This window comes from Epinephelus lanceolatus, chromosome 13, assembly GCF_041903045.1.
Source record: "Epinephelus lanceolatus isolate andai-2023 chromosome 13, ASM4190304v1, whole genome shotgun sequence".
NCBI lineage: Eukaryota > Metazoa > Chordata > Actinopteri > Perciformes > Serranidae > Epinephelus > Epinephelus lanceolatus.
In genome coordinates, this window is record NC_135746.1 from 30,747,224 (window position 1) to 30,763,312 (window position 16,089).

At 41.7% G+C, this 16,089-nt stretch overlaps 2 protein-coding genes across 2 annotated transcripts; one reads left to right on the top strand and one right to left on the bottom strand.

Moving 5' to 3' along the window:
- Positions 1-203: 203 nt before the first annotated feature.
- Positions 204-1,540, bottom strand: LOC144466595 (E3 SUMO-protein ligase ZBED1-like). The gene is made up of 4 exons (XM_078174143.1): positions 1,472-1,540; positions 1,141-1,315; positions 241-974; positions 204-209 (listed from the first exon to the last, which is right to left on the bottom strand). Exons 1-4 carry the CDS (start codon positions 1,538-1,540, stop codon positions 204-206), a joined length of 984 nt encoding a protein of 327 aa, XP_078030269.1.
- Positions 1,541-3,364: 1,824 nt separating this feature from the next.
- On the top strand, positions 3,365-14,178 carry btbd9 (BTB (POZ) domain containing 9). The gene is made up of 11 exons (XM_033649412.2): positions 3,365-3,504; positions 3,882-4,090; positions 4,651-5,014; positions 5,344-5,611; positions 5,770-5,989; positions 8,623-8,742; positions 9,499-9,608; positions 10,046-10,235; positions 10,488-10,595; positions 13,069-13,147; positions 13,851-14,178. Exons 2-11 carry the CDS (start codon positions 3,906-3,908, stop codon positions 14,043-14,045), a joined length of 1,839 nt encoding a protein of 612 aa, XP_033505303.1. The 5' UTR covers positions 3,365-3,504; positions 3,882-3,905; the 3' UTR covers positions 14,046-14,178.
- The last annotated feature ends 1,911 nt before the right edge of the window (positions 14,179-16,089 follow it).

Sequence of the window (16,089 nt, forward strand, 5' to 3'; positions counted from 1 at the left end):
GTTCTCTCCCAGTGTTTTAGCGGTGTTGTGGCTTATTTTTCCCATTGTGTCATACAAATACAACATCAACATTTTTATCATTGGGATGACCTTTGACCCTGACACTCTCTTCTCTTCTGACAGTTCTACTGTTGCCTGGTAAAAGGGGGCAAGCAATTGCAGGCATGCAGTAGCTGTTTCGTAGTCCTCAGAGGACAGAGGTCTCACGTCTGTTCTCAGCGTCGCAAGAGCTGCTCCCACTGACTGTCTCTCTTCAAAAAGGCGTTGCAGCATGAGGAAGGTGCTGTTCCAGCGTGTGTCCACCTCCTGAATCAGCTTCTTCACTGGACGATTCATCTGCTCCTGCACTTCTCTGAGCTTCTCTTTTGCTGTTGTGCTGGTTTTGAAGAAACTCACCACTTTTCGTGCCCTTGTGCGTAGGTCTTCTAGGCCAGGAGTTGCATCAAGTGACTTCTTCACCACTAAATTTAGTGCATGCGCAAAGCAAATTGCATGTCTTAGATTTAGAATTCTGACAGAGGCAACCATATTAGCTCCTGCATCGGTCACAATTGAGGTCACTTTGCCTTCAATGCCCCATTCCTCCATGAGAGACCTCGTTGCAGCAGTGATGTTAGCAGCTGTATGAGTTTCAGGGAAAGGCAGCACTCCCAAAAGCACTGTGGCCAGCTTCACAGAGTCATCCACATAATGGCTGGTCACTGCTAGATATGCATCCATATTAATGGAGGTCCACATATCAGCAGTCAGGCTCACAGCCTCTACCTTCTGCATGACAGCCTTGGCCTTGGTCTTCTCCTCCTCATATCTCTGGACCACCATGTTCTTTAGAGCCCGTCTGGATGGAAGAGTGTATGTGGGATCAAGCAATGCCACAAACTCCTTGAAGCCACAGTCATCCACGATGGAAAAAGGCTGCGAGTCTTTCACCACCATATTGACAAGAGCCTCATCTAGCTCTCGCTTCCGGTCCACTAAGACAAATAAATAAAGACATAAAGAAATAAAAAGAAAATGAATAAAAGAAAATCAGGATTTATGTGAAATTGCATTTAAATGAAGCAGGTCTATGAGTCATGGAATACAGTCATATCATATTGTGTTAGTGTGTCTAATTAATAATAATATAATATAGCCTACCTTGATTTGTGTTCCCCTGGTTAGTAGCTCCATGCTTGGCAGTGAAGTGCCTAATCATGGAGGAAGTATTCCCATGATACTTCAGTTCAGTTGAACACACCAAGCACCGGACCTGTAGAGAAAGCAATTTGTAAATAAAAATGCAATTTGAGTCTATAAAGCTATAGCCTAATGGCTACACTAATCATATACATCATTTTACTGCTAAGTTACTTAATATAGACTTTAGATACAGCATACAGTAGCTATAGTAGTACTGTACTGACAGCTACTGTTGTAAGTTATAACTTTACTTTTCCTACGTTACCTATTAAACATAAAGCACACCTACCTTATCAGGAGCGATCAGATTGAAGTGTTCCCACATGTCAGAACGACCTCTCTTCCTGGCTGGCTCCATAATGATCCAATACAAATGAACGCAATACCAACAACTCAGCAGCAATAACACACCAACTACGACAACCCACAAATTGTGCATTGTTTCGAGCAGTTTTAACAGTGTTATGGCACTCAAATTCAAAACTGTCACAACCTGTCAGCTGTCAGAATCGAGACGAGGCGGTGCCAGTGAATCACCTGATTGGACCGCAAACCAGTCAGGTGATTCATTCAGGCAACGAAGCAATTGCTGCTTCGGACGTCATATGTCACGTGATTTTTTCCGTACCAAAGCAAGCTTTGAAGCAGTGGTTTGTAGTCCAGGGTTTGAAGCACGTATCGAAGCTTCAGTGTCACACTGCCATCACTATTAATAAGGCAGTAATGCATTTACAAGCTGGTTGCCAACCACCAGAAAACGTAGAAGAAGAAGAATGCGAGACTTGTTTTGTTTTTGGTTCTGCGGAAAACAAGTTTGTAATTTTCACCAAAGTCCGTACATTTAATGGAAACACACAGGATTTGTATTTCTTTTAATGCGCATTTCCCAATGATTCGAATCACTTTTGGATGGAAACATAGCTACTCAGGTTCTTGTCCATCATCAGTGATGGGTAGTTGCGTGTCACCATCAGACACAAAGCAGTCTCCTTTGAGCAGCCTAGATGGCAGGCGTTTGGGATCACAGGTCACATCATCATCATCATCAGAAAAATCGCTGTCACAGTCTGTTTCGCGGGCATTATTCTCAGACTCTGGCACAACTGAAATGCTTGTGATTTTTGCAGAGGGATCATCTGCATCAAGGATGTCCAAAACCTCTGCTAAAGTATACCTCTCTAATCCTCCTGGTTTATCTCTGTGGAAAACACCAAAGAGTTTGCTCCCATGGCCACTGGGGGCCACCATTTTGTGAAATTAACGCAATTTGAAATGAATATTTTTTACCAAACAATTCCAATTCTATATCCCTGTTCATGTACAATAGTGTTAAAGATGTTCTCCCTGTATTTGACATCATTCAGTCCTTCTAATCTACCACACAGTGCAACACAGTCAGCGCTAACATTGGCAGCGCTAATAGCTAGCTAGCTAGTTAGCTAGCGCTAGCTACCAAACACTAGTAATGTTGGTTACCAAATGTTAAAGCTAACACTATCAAACACTGTATTGTTACCAAATATTAGCTCTTTGTAATGTTGGTAATGTTAGCTAACATTATTATCTACTGACAAGGTATGTGCCCACTGGCAACAATAGTTGCCGCTTGGACAAATGATTGCATACAGAAAAAACTATACATCCAATGCAATATTTATGTTGTTTGGATGATTCTAGAGACTTTAATGATTAAGTATATGTATGTATATATATATATATATATATATATATATATATATATATATATATATATATATATATATATATATATTTATGTCAACAAAAAAAAATATTATTATAGTATGAAAATCACCTTTACTTGTGGGGGTTTGTGGTCGCCATCATCTATGGTCGCCATGCCCTCAGTAAACTGGGTCAGGAACTCAACAACGCCATGTGACAGGAAGTATGTGGAAACTTAATTTTTTTTCTCAATATGATTTTCTAAGGTGTCTACTCACATATCATTGATATACAAAACATGTATAGTATTTAGAAATGTATTTATAAGTGGAAAATGACAAGCATACACTTTGGCAACTATTGTTGCCGGTGGGCTTAAATGGATTAAGGCACAGTACTTGTGTTTCTCTGCACTCGTTTCCACTATCATACGGTTTGCACACGGGAGACCTTTATTTTGAAGGACTGTTTCTCGAACCGGAAGTGCCTATCCGTTGACCCAGAATTGGTTTCCGTCGGTGTGCTGTTGAGAGGAATGTAAATTTGGTGCTGAATTTTCATGTAAATTGGAAAAAATACCACGACTATATATTTTTTAATTATCTTAAATTAAACATTGGAGTCAATAAGAGCTGCTCGGTAAGTGTAAAACACATACTGAACAAAAACAGGGCAACGTTAGCGCACTGTGAGCTAACGTTAGCTAGCTAACGTTTGCTCGGGTGTCAAATGTCCGCAACAACAGCGGCTGTAAACAAGAAAGCTCAACGTCTTACCTGGTGTAACCTGCTCATTGCGTTGTTTCACTGAAATATGAACAGACACCGGGAAAATACTGGCTTTTGTAGCTCAGTGTTAGCTCACTACATTCTTTAAGCCTGCCGTTATATTTAATGGTATTGCAGTTAGCATGTAGCATGAAGCTAGCTAACGTTATATGTTGTGAGTCTCCGGTTTCTCGCCAAATACCCAGTTTAACGTTACGCTGTGTTTTGCATGTTTTCCTCCTGTGTCAGATGTGACTCTGGCAGCCGTCGACCATGAGTAACAGCCACCCTCTGCGTCCACTGGCCTCCGTGTCGGAGATCGACCACATCCACCTGTTGTCGGAGCAGCTGGGAGCCCTTGTGCTGGGTGAGGAGTACAGTGATGTTACCTTCATTGTGGAGGGGAAGCGCTTCCCGGCGCATCGGGTCATCTTGGCAGCTCGCTGTCACTACTTCAGGTAGGTGTAGATGTCTAAACCCATGGCGCCCATAACTTGTGTTGCTTCTGTCAATCCTTCACATCCTTTCCCAAGCCCATCCTTGTTAACACATCTTGACAATCTCAAACCTAAACAAACCCGGAGCAATCAATTGATTCATTGTTTAATTTTGACATTAAATTGCTTGTTTAATTCACGTTCAAGCACAAATGTCAGACATTTCCTTGATTCATTTTTTTGGTGGTACATTTTCCTCATCTTATGTAACAGTAAACTGGATATTTTAGGACTTTAGCCTAAGGAAATGTATACAATGTATACAAACTAAAGTGAACATGCATTCTTTCAAGTTGTGATTGGTTGTGTTTGGTCCTGTGGGCTGCATATTTTGACCCACAAAGGGAATCAATCAAATCTAGTGGTGTAACCGACAGCAGTTATAAATAATATTTGTGTTAGAATAGGAGTACAGGAATAGGAATTTCTAAAATTTCCATGGAGAAACTTTGTAGGAAGACTTAAAGGCACTGAAAAACAAACAAACATTTAAGTTTTTTTGCTTCTTCTGGCTTCTTTAGGGCCCTGCTGTATGGGGGGATGAAGGAATCCCAACCCCAGGCGGAGGTATGTTTAGAAGAGACACGGGCCGAGGCCTTTTCTATGCTGCTACACTATCTGTACACCGGCCGGGCCAGTCTCAGCTCTGCCCGGGAAGAGGTGCTGCTCGACTTCCTGGGCCTGGCTCATCGCTACGGCCTCCAGCCCCTGGAGGATTCCACCTCTGAGTTCCTCCGCACCATCCTGCACACCAACAACGTCTGTCTGGTTTTTGACGTGGCCAGTCTGTACTCTCTGAGCACGCTCAGTGCTGCCTGCTGTGCCTATATGGATAGACACGGTCCCGAAGTGCTGAATTCTGACGGCTTTCTCATGCTCTCCAAGGTAGGATTACAGAATGGTGTTTGAAGAGTTGTAATCAGTATTGCATCTGGTTCACACTTACAGTAGAGGAGCATTAACATCTCTATAAATGGTGGAATGTGGCTTGAAATCTTAGAATGATCCTGTGTGCCTTTGGTTTTACATAAATCTGAGATACCTCTACCTCTATATACAGTGCAACAGAGATTGGCCTTAAATGCAGGTGTGTGTGAAATCACAGGCTTTTAGGATGCAGATGTCACTTGATGTAACTTAAGTTTAGCTAACTGAGAAGTTGTTACCACAAAATGTCGTCAACAATCGTTTAATTAAAGTACCTGTGTTTGCAGACTGCTCTGCTAACTGTGGTCAGGCGGGACTCATTCGCTGCTAGTGAGAAGGAGATCTTCCTGGCCTTGAGTCGTTGGTGCCGGCAGCACGAAGACGGGGCTGACACCCAGGAAGTGATGGCAGCAGTGCGGCTGCCACTCATGACTTTGACGGAGATGCTAAACGTAGTGCGACCGTCCGGCCTGCTAAGCCCAGACGACCTGTTGGATGCCATCAAGACCCGCTCTGAGAGTCGCAACATGGACCTTAACTACCGTGGCATGCTCAGTCAGTGCTCTTGCTCCTCCATCTGTTTACTGGTGTTATCAGGAATCACTTCAAACACCAAATCAAACATTTTATATAGTGTATTTCTGTGTTTTTATATATCACTTGTGTATTCAGTGTATTCATATGCACATACATTTTTTCTTCTTGGGTTTTAGTCCCGGAGGAGAACATTGCCACCATGAAGTATGGAGCTCAGGTGGTGAAAGGGGAGCTGAAGTCAGCGCTGCTGGATGGAGACACCCAGAACTATGACCTGGACCACGGCTTCTCCAGACATCCCATCGAGGAGGACGGCCGGGCCGGGATCCAGGTCAAACTCGGCCAGTCGTCCATCATTAATCACATCCGCTTGCTCCTCTGGGACAGAGACAGTCGGTAAGACAGGCTTATTTCACTCTGTGAAAAAATAGCAAAAGGAAGTTACAAAATAGTAAATCAGGGTTTCAATTTTATCTTTATGCATATGTGGTATACTTCATATTTTTTTAATTGAATATTCGATCACATTATCAAGCTCAATTTACTGTTAAAGTAGCTGACTGACTGTGCTGGTGTCTAGTTTTGTTGCCTCCAGCAAACTGTCTTGGCAAGGGCTGTGTCTGTTTGTAACAGTGTTTTCTTGAAATATGTCAGACAGACTGTTGTTCCAAAATAAAGAATCACCAGTGAAAAAACACAGTCACTGAACTTACAAAATGATCACTATGAGAACTAGGGCTGGGCAGTATACCGGTTTGTACCGAAAACCAGTATTTATTTTCGTTATGATATGAATTTTTCATATACCGCAATACCGGTGAATAGCCCAAACAACGTCCGGAACGTGCGCGGTGGGAAAGTGTTTCAGCGGGGACCCATTTCACCTCTGCACACCACAGGCACGCTTGAGCGGGCGAGAGTGAGAGCATATAGAAACGTTTAGAGGCGAGAATGGCTGCCGGAGAGAGTCCTGAAAGCGAAGCAACTGTACACGATGACCCAGAAGAACTCATACTAAAAAGAGCAGTGTTTCCCCTATATGCAGCTAGCAGCGGCACACCGCCGTTTACAATTCTCCTCTGCTCTCTGTATCGTGCACGGCAGAGTTTGGCCCCGATGCGCACACGCCCACACACACACACGCACACAGACAAAGCGCACACACACACACACACACACACACAGGTGAGCACACTAGAGCACGGCTCAGGCCACATTTTTCTGACCGAAGACGACCCGTCCCGAGTCCGAGACAATTATAACCGAGCACAGCACTAATGGAGCGGAGCGTGTGTTGCGTTCAGGCGTTGTCAGGTAAATAACAAATTCTGGCACTTGAATAGGCCATAGCACAACACAGCAGCATGTCAAGTTGGCCAAACCTGAGCAAAATACTGTGAAACCAATATGATTTTTTCTTAAAACCGTGATATGAAAATTTTGTCATACAGTCCAGCCCTAATGAGAACCCATTTTTTGGACTCCTTCAAGACTCTTTGTGTCCAGGAGTTCTTATGTGCTTGTACAAACCAAACCAACATCAAAGAAGTAGTGACAACGAAGGCCAACTGTTACGTTGCCTCATGTCGCCTACATCTTGGCCAGAAAGTTGCACCTGAATACAGAACAAAGACTACAGCCAATGGCTAACCAGCACGAATGTTCTGTGCCTGTGTCAGAGGAAATAACTTGACATGGCAGTAGGTGGTTGTAGCCTGTATTTGTCCTTCAAAAAGGGAACTAGAAAGACCAGTCAATCCATCAATCATGTATTAGTCACATGGAATTATACAAGGCCAGTGAAATGTGAGCCGTCAGCCCCTTTAACTTGTGCACTGTAATATTATCCTTTTTGCGTCTTCTTACATTGTTGGCTGCTGCTTTGTAATTGTCTGAACTCCGAACACGGGCAGCGCCGCACTGCAGCCGTCTCTGAATGGTGGATAGCCATGATCCACAGCAGGAACAGGACAGCACCTCACATTTCCACCATCACACCAGTCCTTATTCACTGTAAAGCACATGCCTCTTCTCTTCTCTGTCAGATCAACATATAGAAAAAGAGCCTCTTGGTTGAATGGCGCCGTCCAGGATTTAGCCAAGTTTTCAATGAGTCAAAGGGGATTACAGTTCCTAATATCCCGTCGGAAACTGATGCGGCCACAGAGGTCGTCCAGTTTATGTTCCAACGCCTGTACAATGGTTAGCAGGATGTTAGTTCAGCTGGTGCTTCTTCATCTTGATGTTTACTGATGTTTGCATTTGAAAACCTCGACCCGGCTAGCTCACAGAAGTAGCGGGATGAGAGTTTACAGACTGGCGGGTTGATTTCCTCTTCCTGTTGACTCGCAGTCACATGCCACCACCGTCCAAAGCCAATCACAATAACACTTGGAAGATAATAGAGTTATAAACCTTTTTTGCTAAGAGCTCAATGGCAAACAAAAAAAAAGTACCTTAAATAACAAGTTTGTTTCGTTTTTTTTTGTTTACTTTCCTCACTTCTGTTTCACTGTGTGTGCGCTGAGCTGAACTGCAAATCAGAGTGAATTCATTCACCGATTGGCTCAACAGCCTCAGATGCCAATTCAACATGTTGAACATGATGTCAACAGCAAACTGTCAACAAACACACACAGACACCAAAACAGCTTGACTCTTTTGTTAAACTCATTAATAACAAAGGTAACGTTAGGTAATGTTAGCCATGTGATGCTAACACTTAGCCCTGTCACTGTGTCTGTCACATGTTGAACATGTTGAATTGGCTGGGGAAAAAAACTGTGTGGGACACAACACAAAAACTAGGGCAACAGATGGTCACAGATGGCACTACACTGACCTACAGCTGACCTTCGGCTTGGTGTGTCAGGACCTAAACATGTACTTATTCCTTTTCGGGTTATTCTGGCACATTTCCGAAGACACATTTATAGTTTTTGCTTCTTATGAACGTCATTAGACTGACTTTATACCATGACAAATTGAGTTTGTATAATGATTTCAGTTGTAATTCTTGATTATTTAAGGTCCTACTCCTACTACATCGAGGTATCTATGGATGAGCTGGACTGGGTTCGTGTTGTGGACCATTCAAAGTACCTCTGCCGCTCTTGGCAGGATCTGTACTTCACACCACGAGTTTGCAGGTAAACAAATATAACCATTTGGCTCTCGGGTTCAGTTACACAAACAGTTATTATCCGTTTGCCTGAGCTGTTCTGAAAAAGTTGACTTTGTAGCATGCATGTTCACGCTGCCTATTTTCAAGAACCAAGCGCTCATATTTAAGAAACAGGTTTACTCACAAGTAGTTGAACCTCTTTTGGTTTTCTGCCGTCTGGCACAACCAGTCTAAAGAAATCACTGTAATTTTTGCCAAGCACTAAGGGCTCTTCTGTGCTCTTTGCCATAACTTGCCTTAACCTGGTGTACATAGCAATTACAGTGTGTTCTGAGGTTGTTGCCTGTAGTTGATTTGGATTATGTTCTCAGTGTCTACAAACCACACTGATGCTTGCCTGGCACAGGACAGCATTTTTTCAAACATTTACAGTACAGTATTTTAGTGCTTCCTTAGTTCATACAGCCTTGTTCTGACCTTGTTAGACAAATCAAGGTGAAGTTTATGACACTCCAGATTCGAGATAATGTGTTGTGGGCATGCCTTGTTTGAGAAAAGAGTGTGTAAACATCCAAACGGATGTTAGAAGATATGACTCACGCTTGCCCTGAATTATGCAGTAATGGTGCTGCACTGCACCGTTGTACTAACACATTGTAATATATTTATATATATAGTCAGTTTATAAGTTACACCTAGCTAAAAATAATGCTTTCTAATACAACAGATTTGCTAAAAATCCTATGGTCATGATGTCATGATGTTGCTCTTTGTGTCTCAGGTACATTCGCATTGTGGGAACACACAACACAGTCAACAAGGTCTTCCATCTTGTGGCTTTTGAATGCATGTTCACCAACCGCTCATTTACCCTAGAGAACGGACTTCTGGGTAAGTTTCAGAAACAAAAATTGTGTCTTCACCACGTATGTAATCTGAAGTGTTTTTAATAGGCTTACCAAAGTAGTCGGTGTTAGCAGTATTACACGGTATTCGGGCATCCACCGATTACGTTACTTGCCCACTGACCCAGATTTTGTTTTGCTTTTATAAATGAATACTTATTCAGACAACTAATGCTACAATTATAAACTGAAAGTTTCTGCTCTGTAGAGCAGCTGCTGAGTCAAAATTCACTTATCACATGACAAGAGTAAGGAGAGTCTCCCAGCAAGATGATGGTGGAGGATTTGGTGTCAATTGATTATAATGTGTGTGATTTATTTTTAACTTGTTCTGGCTAAATGCAGTCAGTCATCCATTTCATGCAACAAAACAGTGCAGATTATATAAAAACAAGTTTATAACCAAGCACCTAATGTCTATAGTGCCCGGTGAGAATGTGGCAACCATCGCAGCGTGTGCCAGTGTCATCGAGGGTGTGAGCCGTAGCAGAAATGCCTTGCTCAACGGCGACACACGCAACTACGACTGGGACTCCGGCTACACCTGTCATCAACTGGGCTCTGGAGCAATCGTCATTCAGCTGGCTCAGCCCTACTCCATTGGATCCTTGAGGTAGATCATACTAATAATCAAAAGTAATAATAATGATTACCATATTTAGTTTCTATAGATTTTGCAATATTATCATCATTGTGAACTATTTTGGCCATGCTAATGGTGTAGTGAAAACCTGATGTCGTGCTAGCCCTAGTCTGAAATAACATTAAGATCTTGTGATTACCATTTTAAAACCTGGTTTTAGGACTGTTAGGTTCAAAATACATAATAGTGTTTATTGTTCCATCACTTCATGTACCTGTTCAGGCTGCTGCTGTGGGACTGTGATGAGCGCTCCTACAGTTATTACATTGAAGTATCCACCAACCAGCAGCAGTGGACAAAGGTGGTCGACCGCACCAGGGTGGCATGTCGGTGAGGCTCCCATTTCCTCCTCTGTCACCTCCCTCACCACACTGCTGCTTTTTCCCGCTGCTTGCACTCCTTGAACACAGGTTTCAGATTGATATGTCAATCTGGGATGTGGACATCTTGAATAACTGACACTATATGTGTTAATGACTGAAGGCTGTGAACAAAATGTTTCAGCTGAAGACAATGAAACACTGATAAAGGGCTCCAAAGTTACAGCAGATTTAGCACCACATAGCACATAGCTTAATTGCATTAATGGATTGTTCTTCATTCTTTGATACCTTATTTTTTTTTTTACTGCTAAACGATCTCACGAAACCATGAACCTTAAAACAACAGGAACTCGTGCTCTTCTGAAAGTTTGTCGAATTAAAATAGAACATTGAGCTCTGTGTTCCTCGCCAAGGAAAGAGCAGCTTGTTTGAAAATTACCTCCCTTAAAGGGCAGGATTAAAAATACCTGGTCACATTCCAACTAATGTTGACTTAAGCACGATTTATGGTTGTGCGGCAGACCCTACCCCATTGCGAGCATTTATACTTGTTCGGTGGTGTTAGGGATGCACCGAAATGAAAATCTGTGGCCGAATACCGAGTACCGAATGCCGTTTTTTAGTTTTTCATTAGTTTTTACAGATGAACCACCTCCAGATTAGTGTTGTCACAGTACCAAAATCGTCACGGTACGATACCAGTGAAAGTATCACGGTTCTGAGTAGTATCACTATACCACAGCAAAAATGAGGCAGATGTGCCTTTTGTCATTTATAAAAAGATAAATCACTTTTCTAGAATACATCAATGATATTTCAATGGAATAAATTACTTATTGACTTATTCATACTTCAAAAACAGCATCAATAAGTGATTAACATAGGGGGGATCAAAATAAAATAAATAAATGAAATAAAAATCAACCAGCCACCCTCCTCCCCTGACAAGTCCCTTCATAAGTAAAGAACAGTCCCTAAAGTGCGGTGAGGTTTGTGGGCCGTTACCTGCCACTGAAAGACTAAAAGAGAGAAATGTGAACGGCTCGTTTCTCCTCTGATACGCCACATACTGTGTGCCACCATGGCTCGGCTGTTCAGGTACTTTTGGGCGGTCATGACAACAAGTTATTCACCTGGAGCTGGACTTCTCCGTCGCCGGTAAGCCGTTACCATGCTCCGCCGTATTTGACAGGAATACGTATTCCTGTCCGTGTCTGTGACCCCCGTTCAACCCACGACCGGCGGGATTCGCCGTTTCGTTTCTGCTGCTGGTTGAAATCTGTACTCACACAGTGTGCTGAATGATTTATTTTGCCTGCACAAAACTATTTTTAGTCGCAAATATGAGCATGGTGATGGACGGAGTAAAATATCGCCACACTGCCGACATTTTAGTCTGTCCGTCACCGCGCGCGGTTTGATTGCGTTATCAAAACATGCCGCTATTATTCTGCCTTGCTTTTCACTTATTCCACCGAATACTGAATGTGTGTTTTTTTTGCAATATTCAGCCGAATATATTCAGTTAACGGCGGAGGTTTCTGTGAAGTGCTGTAAAGTTTAGTTGATTCAAAACACATCCTAAATACACATTAAACATGACTTAATAGAGACAATTTCAAATACAAGTACACAAATTGGCTTCACTATAACTCACAGCTTTCACAGACAAAGCACTTGTCTTTATCTGGACACATTTTCCCATAAATACAACATGCTAACGTTATTAGCACAAGTCTATGGCATTTTACAAGGTAACAGCACACAACCTGGTTCCATTACAACTCACAAGATTGACTGAACACTGACAGAACAATTGTCTTATACTAAACACGTTTTCCAAGCAAATACAACATGCTAACGTTATTAGTGCCAGCCTATGGCATTTTACATTGTATAGATTAGCCTAGCAACGAGCGGAGATTTCCTGTGTTCATATGAAGCCAGGATAAATCCCGAAGTAAAAATCCCTGAAGGATAAATCACACACGAGACTTAAAATGCTATTTTAGTGGAGGCTTTACTGTCTTCACAATTTATTGTTTCTTATCTGTGTAATAAAAGTAAATAAAAGCTTCGTTTCCACTGAGGGAAAAGGTTTCAGCTTACAGAAACCGATGGGGTCTGCGTGGCCACGATGTGTAGTTACAGTTCTAGGGAGGTGCACTTCACGTGGAGCCTATGCCGTAGATATGGTGTCGATTCAATACATAAGTTTAGATTCCCTATAAGTCTGTATTTTTTGCAGATGTATGGTTAAGTAACTGTTGCTCTTGTAGTAGGTAGGCTAACCTATAAGCCTTAAGGAACAGGAGGTGTCAAACTTAACATCAGAGTCAACAAATTGTTCCCCTGAAGTGTACAATAAAATCAGGGCCCTGTCAGGATTGTATCATCATAACAGACATTCATTTTGTAAAGAAACAACAACATGTTTCATATTTTTGTTTTGATGTATTTTTTACCTCCCTCTCTTACAGATCATGGCAGACATTGAAGTTTGATAAGCAGGCTGCTTCCTTCATCCGTATTGTTGGGACTCACAACACTGCTAATGAGGTGAAAACACAGTTGGTCATTAGGTTTCTTCCTGTTTCTGTTTTGATATTATAGGAAACAAAATCCTAATTTAACATTTTTCATGGGATCAAGGTTTAATTGGCTCAGTCAATGAATTTTATTTGTCTCAGCCAGAAATGACTGGGTACTTGAGCAGATTTAATACAGGGTGCCTGTGGCATCTTTAGATAATTAAAAAGGCATTGAATTAAATATACTCAAAATAATGTCTTAGATGTATTGAATTTTGGCAGAGGTGTTAAATTGTTTTCTTGTCCTTTCGTAGGAGTAAATAAATAATGCTGCATAATGATTTCTAATGACATTATGATTATTTGAGTACAGTTTTGAATGCAGGACTTTTACTTGTAACAGAGTATGTCAATGATGTAGCACTGCTACTTTTACCTAAGTGAAAGATCTGAGTACTTCTTCCACCACTGGTAGGGCCCAGTTGGTAAATTTTATGGATCAAAATCCATACTGGTTTCCATTATATCCTGCAACCTGTAGTAATTTAAGCTAGTATTCAATTTCATTTTAAGCTGTGTGTAAAAGTCTTAAATTTAACTGGGAAAACCCTGGGGGTACCCTGTAATATCCAGCTGGATTGACTGTTATCAGGTTGTTACCAGTAGATCAACTTCAAGCCACAAGCAAACAGTGTTTTGTGTGTTGATGTCTGACTCTGACCTCTCTCCAGGTGTTCCATTGTGTTCACTTCGAGTGTCCGGCCCAGCTGGACACAGAGGTTAATGAAGGCAGCCCTGGCCTGGACTCCTCCGATTCTGGGTCCGCCTCCCCACAGCCGCGACCTCAACGACCGTCACGCACACACAGCCTGCTGCCCTCCCAGCCCTCTTCCTCTTCCTCATCCTCTTCCCAGTCCCACCATTAAGAGCCCCCCTACCTCTTGCCCCCTCACATTGGAAGGTGTCGAGAGGAAGGGAGACCTCAGAATGCCATTTTGCACAGCCTTCATCATCCAAACTGCACTGCTACAACGCTGCTAAAGGCGATTGTCTCATTGTCATAACCCATGGTCCTTCTGTCATAAGTGCAACATTAGAGACTGGTGTATCTGTAGCAGCAGCGTTTAGGGCTCCAGTCTTCCCAGGTCTGAAACAGAAGGTTAGGTTTCACATCCACTGGCTCATACATTTTGTGAAGGTACTTTTTAGCTACTAAGACTCAAGTTTTCCTTCAAAATCATCAAAGTGGAATCTTTACTTCTCCAAAGACAAGGCACACACACACACACACACACACACACACACACTGAAATGTGGTTATACTGTACCACCAAAGAGCAGTAAGACCAGTGCTGGGGAGGGGGGGTTGCTATTTGAATTTTACGAGTTAATATTTCCAAAAGAGATGGATTTTATCCTGTAACAAGCTATTTTTTTAAGAAGCTGTCTTAAAACGGCACTACTCACTTTTCATACCATCAAGCTAACAGAGTAGCAGTCAAGTATTTTTCAAAGTTTGGAATCAAATTCTTCAAAGGTTTGCCAAAGCTGTGGAGCTATTGCATTCTGTGGCGTTTGTATGCAACTTGCACTTAATCCAATTTGCATATTAAGTAATCACTGTTGAGTATTTGTTGACAGGCTTTCACACCCAAAACCAAAACCTGTGGTCCTTATCTGGTGTGACTTTTTGATAGTTTGAATTCATACCTCAAAAAGAAAAAACCTTGCTAAAACTTATCTTAGATTGAATAAAGTGTCTTAATTTTAAGCACTTGAATAGCTTAGCACAAATGATCGGGGATATCAATTAGATTGTGAAAATTGGGGCTAAGGGGCTCGGACCAAATTATGTTATGCACTAGGGCTGCAGTGAAGAAAGTTTATATACAGTAGATACATGAGCAGCTGCTACTGGCACTTTATTTTACTCAAGTACACAGAGATAAAGATTGCAGCTTGGGTCTTCTGACTGAAGTACAGTACTGGAGTGCTGGATTTGGTAACGTTCTGTTTGTTTGTGAAAGTAATTTAAACACTTCCTCGCTCTTGGATCTGTCAGGTTCGAGCTGTACTTTGTGTGTTTTTGGAGGATTGTTTTTAAATTAAGCTATCAGTGCTATGGTTCCTGTTTTTGTTTCTTTGTTTGTTTCATTTGTGTCCTGATGTTGCACTTTTGAGTTGTTTGTCTTGAAAAACTCCTTTTTAGAAAACCTTTTATTTGATGTTAAATAACCTGAAGTACCTAACTACCCTGGGTTAATCACTGATGTTTCTATAAGCCTTCTTTAGTCATCCCCATCTACATTTTAGAACAGCACCCATAGTTGAATAGTTGGAAAACGTCTTCCTTAATAACTAACAAGAGAACTGACATAGGGCTTTGTTCAGGTTACATTGTAATGTAGATTACACACTCCCCACCCACCATCTACCTTTTATGTATGTGTATAGTTTTACTTGAGGTATATATATATATATATATATTAGTTTTGACTATTGACGTGTGATTGCATTTCACTGCCTCTTATTCAGTACATTGCCTGTCAAAAATGTGATTACAGAAACAACTGACATTGTTTATTAACGCTCATTGCTGTGAGGGGTTACACCCATCTGCTTGCCTGACTTGCTACTGTTGATCACAGTGGAGGTCTTTGATACAAGCAATACAGTGATCTCTATCTTCTGTTTAGTCTCGAGAGCTTTTGTTACAGACCAACAGTGGTGATTAATCAGTCAACATGTATTCATCATGCTCTAGGCACTGATGCCCTGGCAGCTCTTTAGAAAATGTTGATGTGTAATGCTGCCTCAGGAGCTGTTTTACTGTCATGAAACATTTAAAAACATCTAATTTTGAAGCTTCAGTTGTATTTTTTGGTCTTTTTTCTGTGTCTCAAATAATTGCCTTGTTTGTCCTGGACTGTAAGAACAGCAACCAAGCGTTTTTAACCAGAGCAATGGGAC

Excerpts from the sequence above, each read along its gene's own strand:
- LOC144466595 (XM_078174143.1), bottom strand. The coding sequence starts at position 1,540 with ATGGAGCCAGCCAGGAAGAGAGGTCGTTCTGACATGTGGGAACACTTC. Across the intron at positions 1,316-1,471 it reads ATCTGATCGCTCCTGATAAG|CCATTAGGCTATAGCTTTAT; the intron begins GTAGGTGTGCTT and ends TGATTAGTGTAG. Across the intron at positions 975-1,140 it reads CCAGGGGAACACAAATCAAG|TGGACCGGAAGCGAGAGCTA; the intron begins GTAGGCTATATT and ends TATTTGTCTTAG.
- btbd9 (XM_033649412.2), top strand. The coding sequence starts at position 3,906 with ATGAGTAACAGCCACCCTCTGCGTCCACTGGCCTCCGTGTCGGAGATC. Across the intron at positions 5,612-5,769 it reads TAACTACCGTGGCATGCTCA|TCCCGGAGGAGAACATTGCC; the intron begins GTCAGTGCTCTT and ends CTTGGGTTTTAG. Across the intron at positions 13,148-13,850 it reads CTCACAACACTGCTAATGAG|GTGTTCCATTGTGTTCACTT; the intron begins GTGAAAACACAG and ends ACCTCTCTCCAG.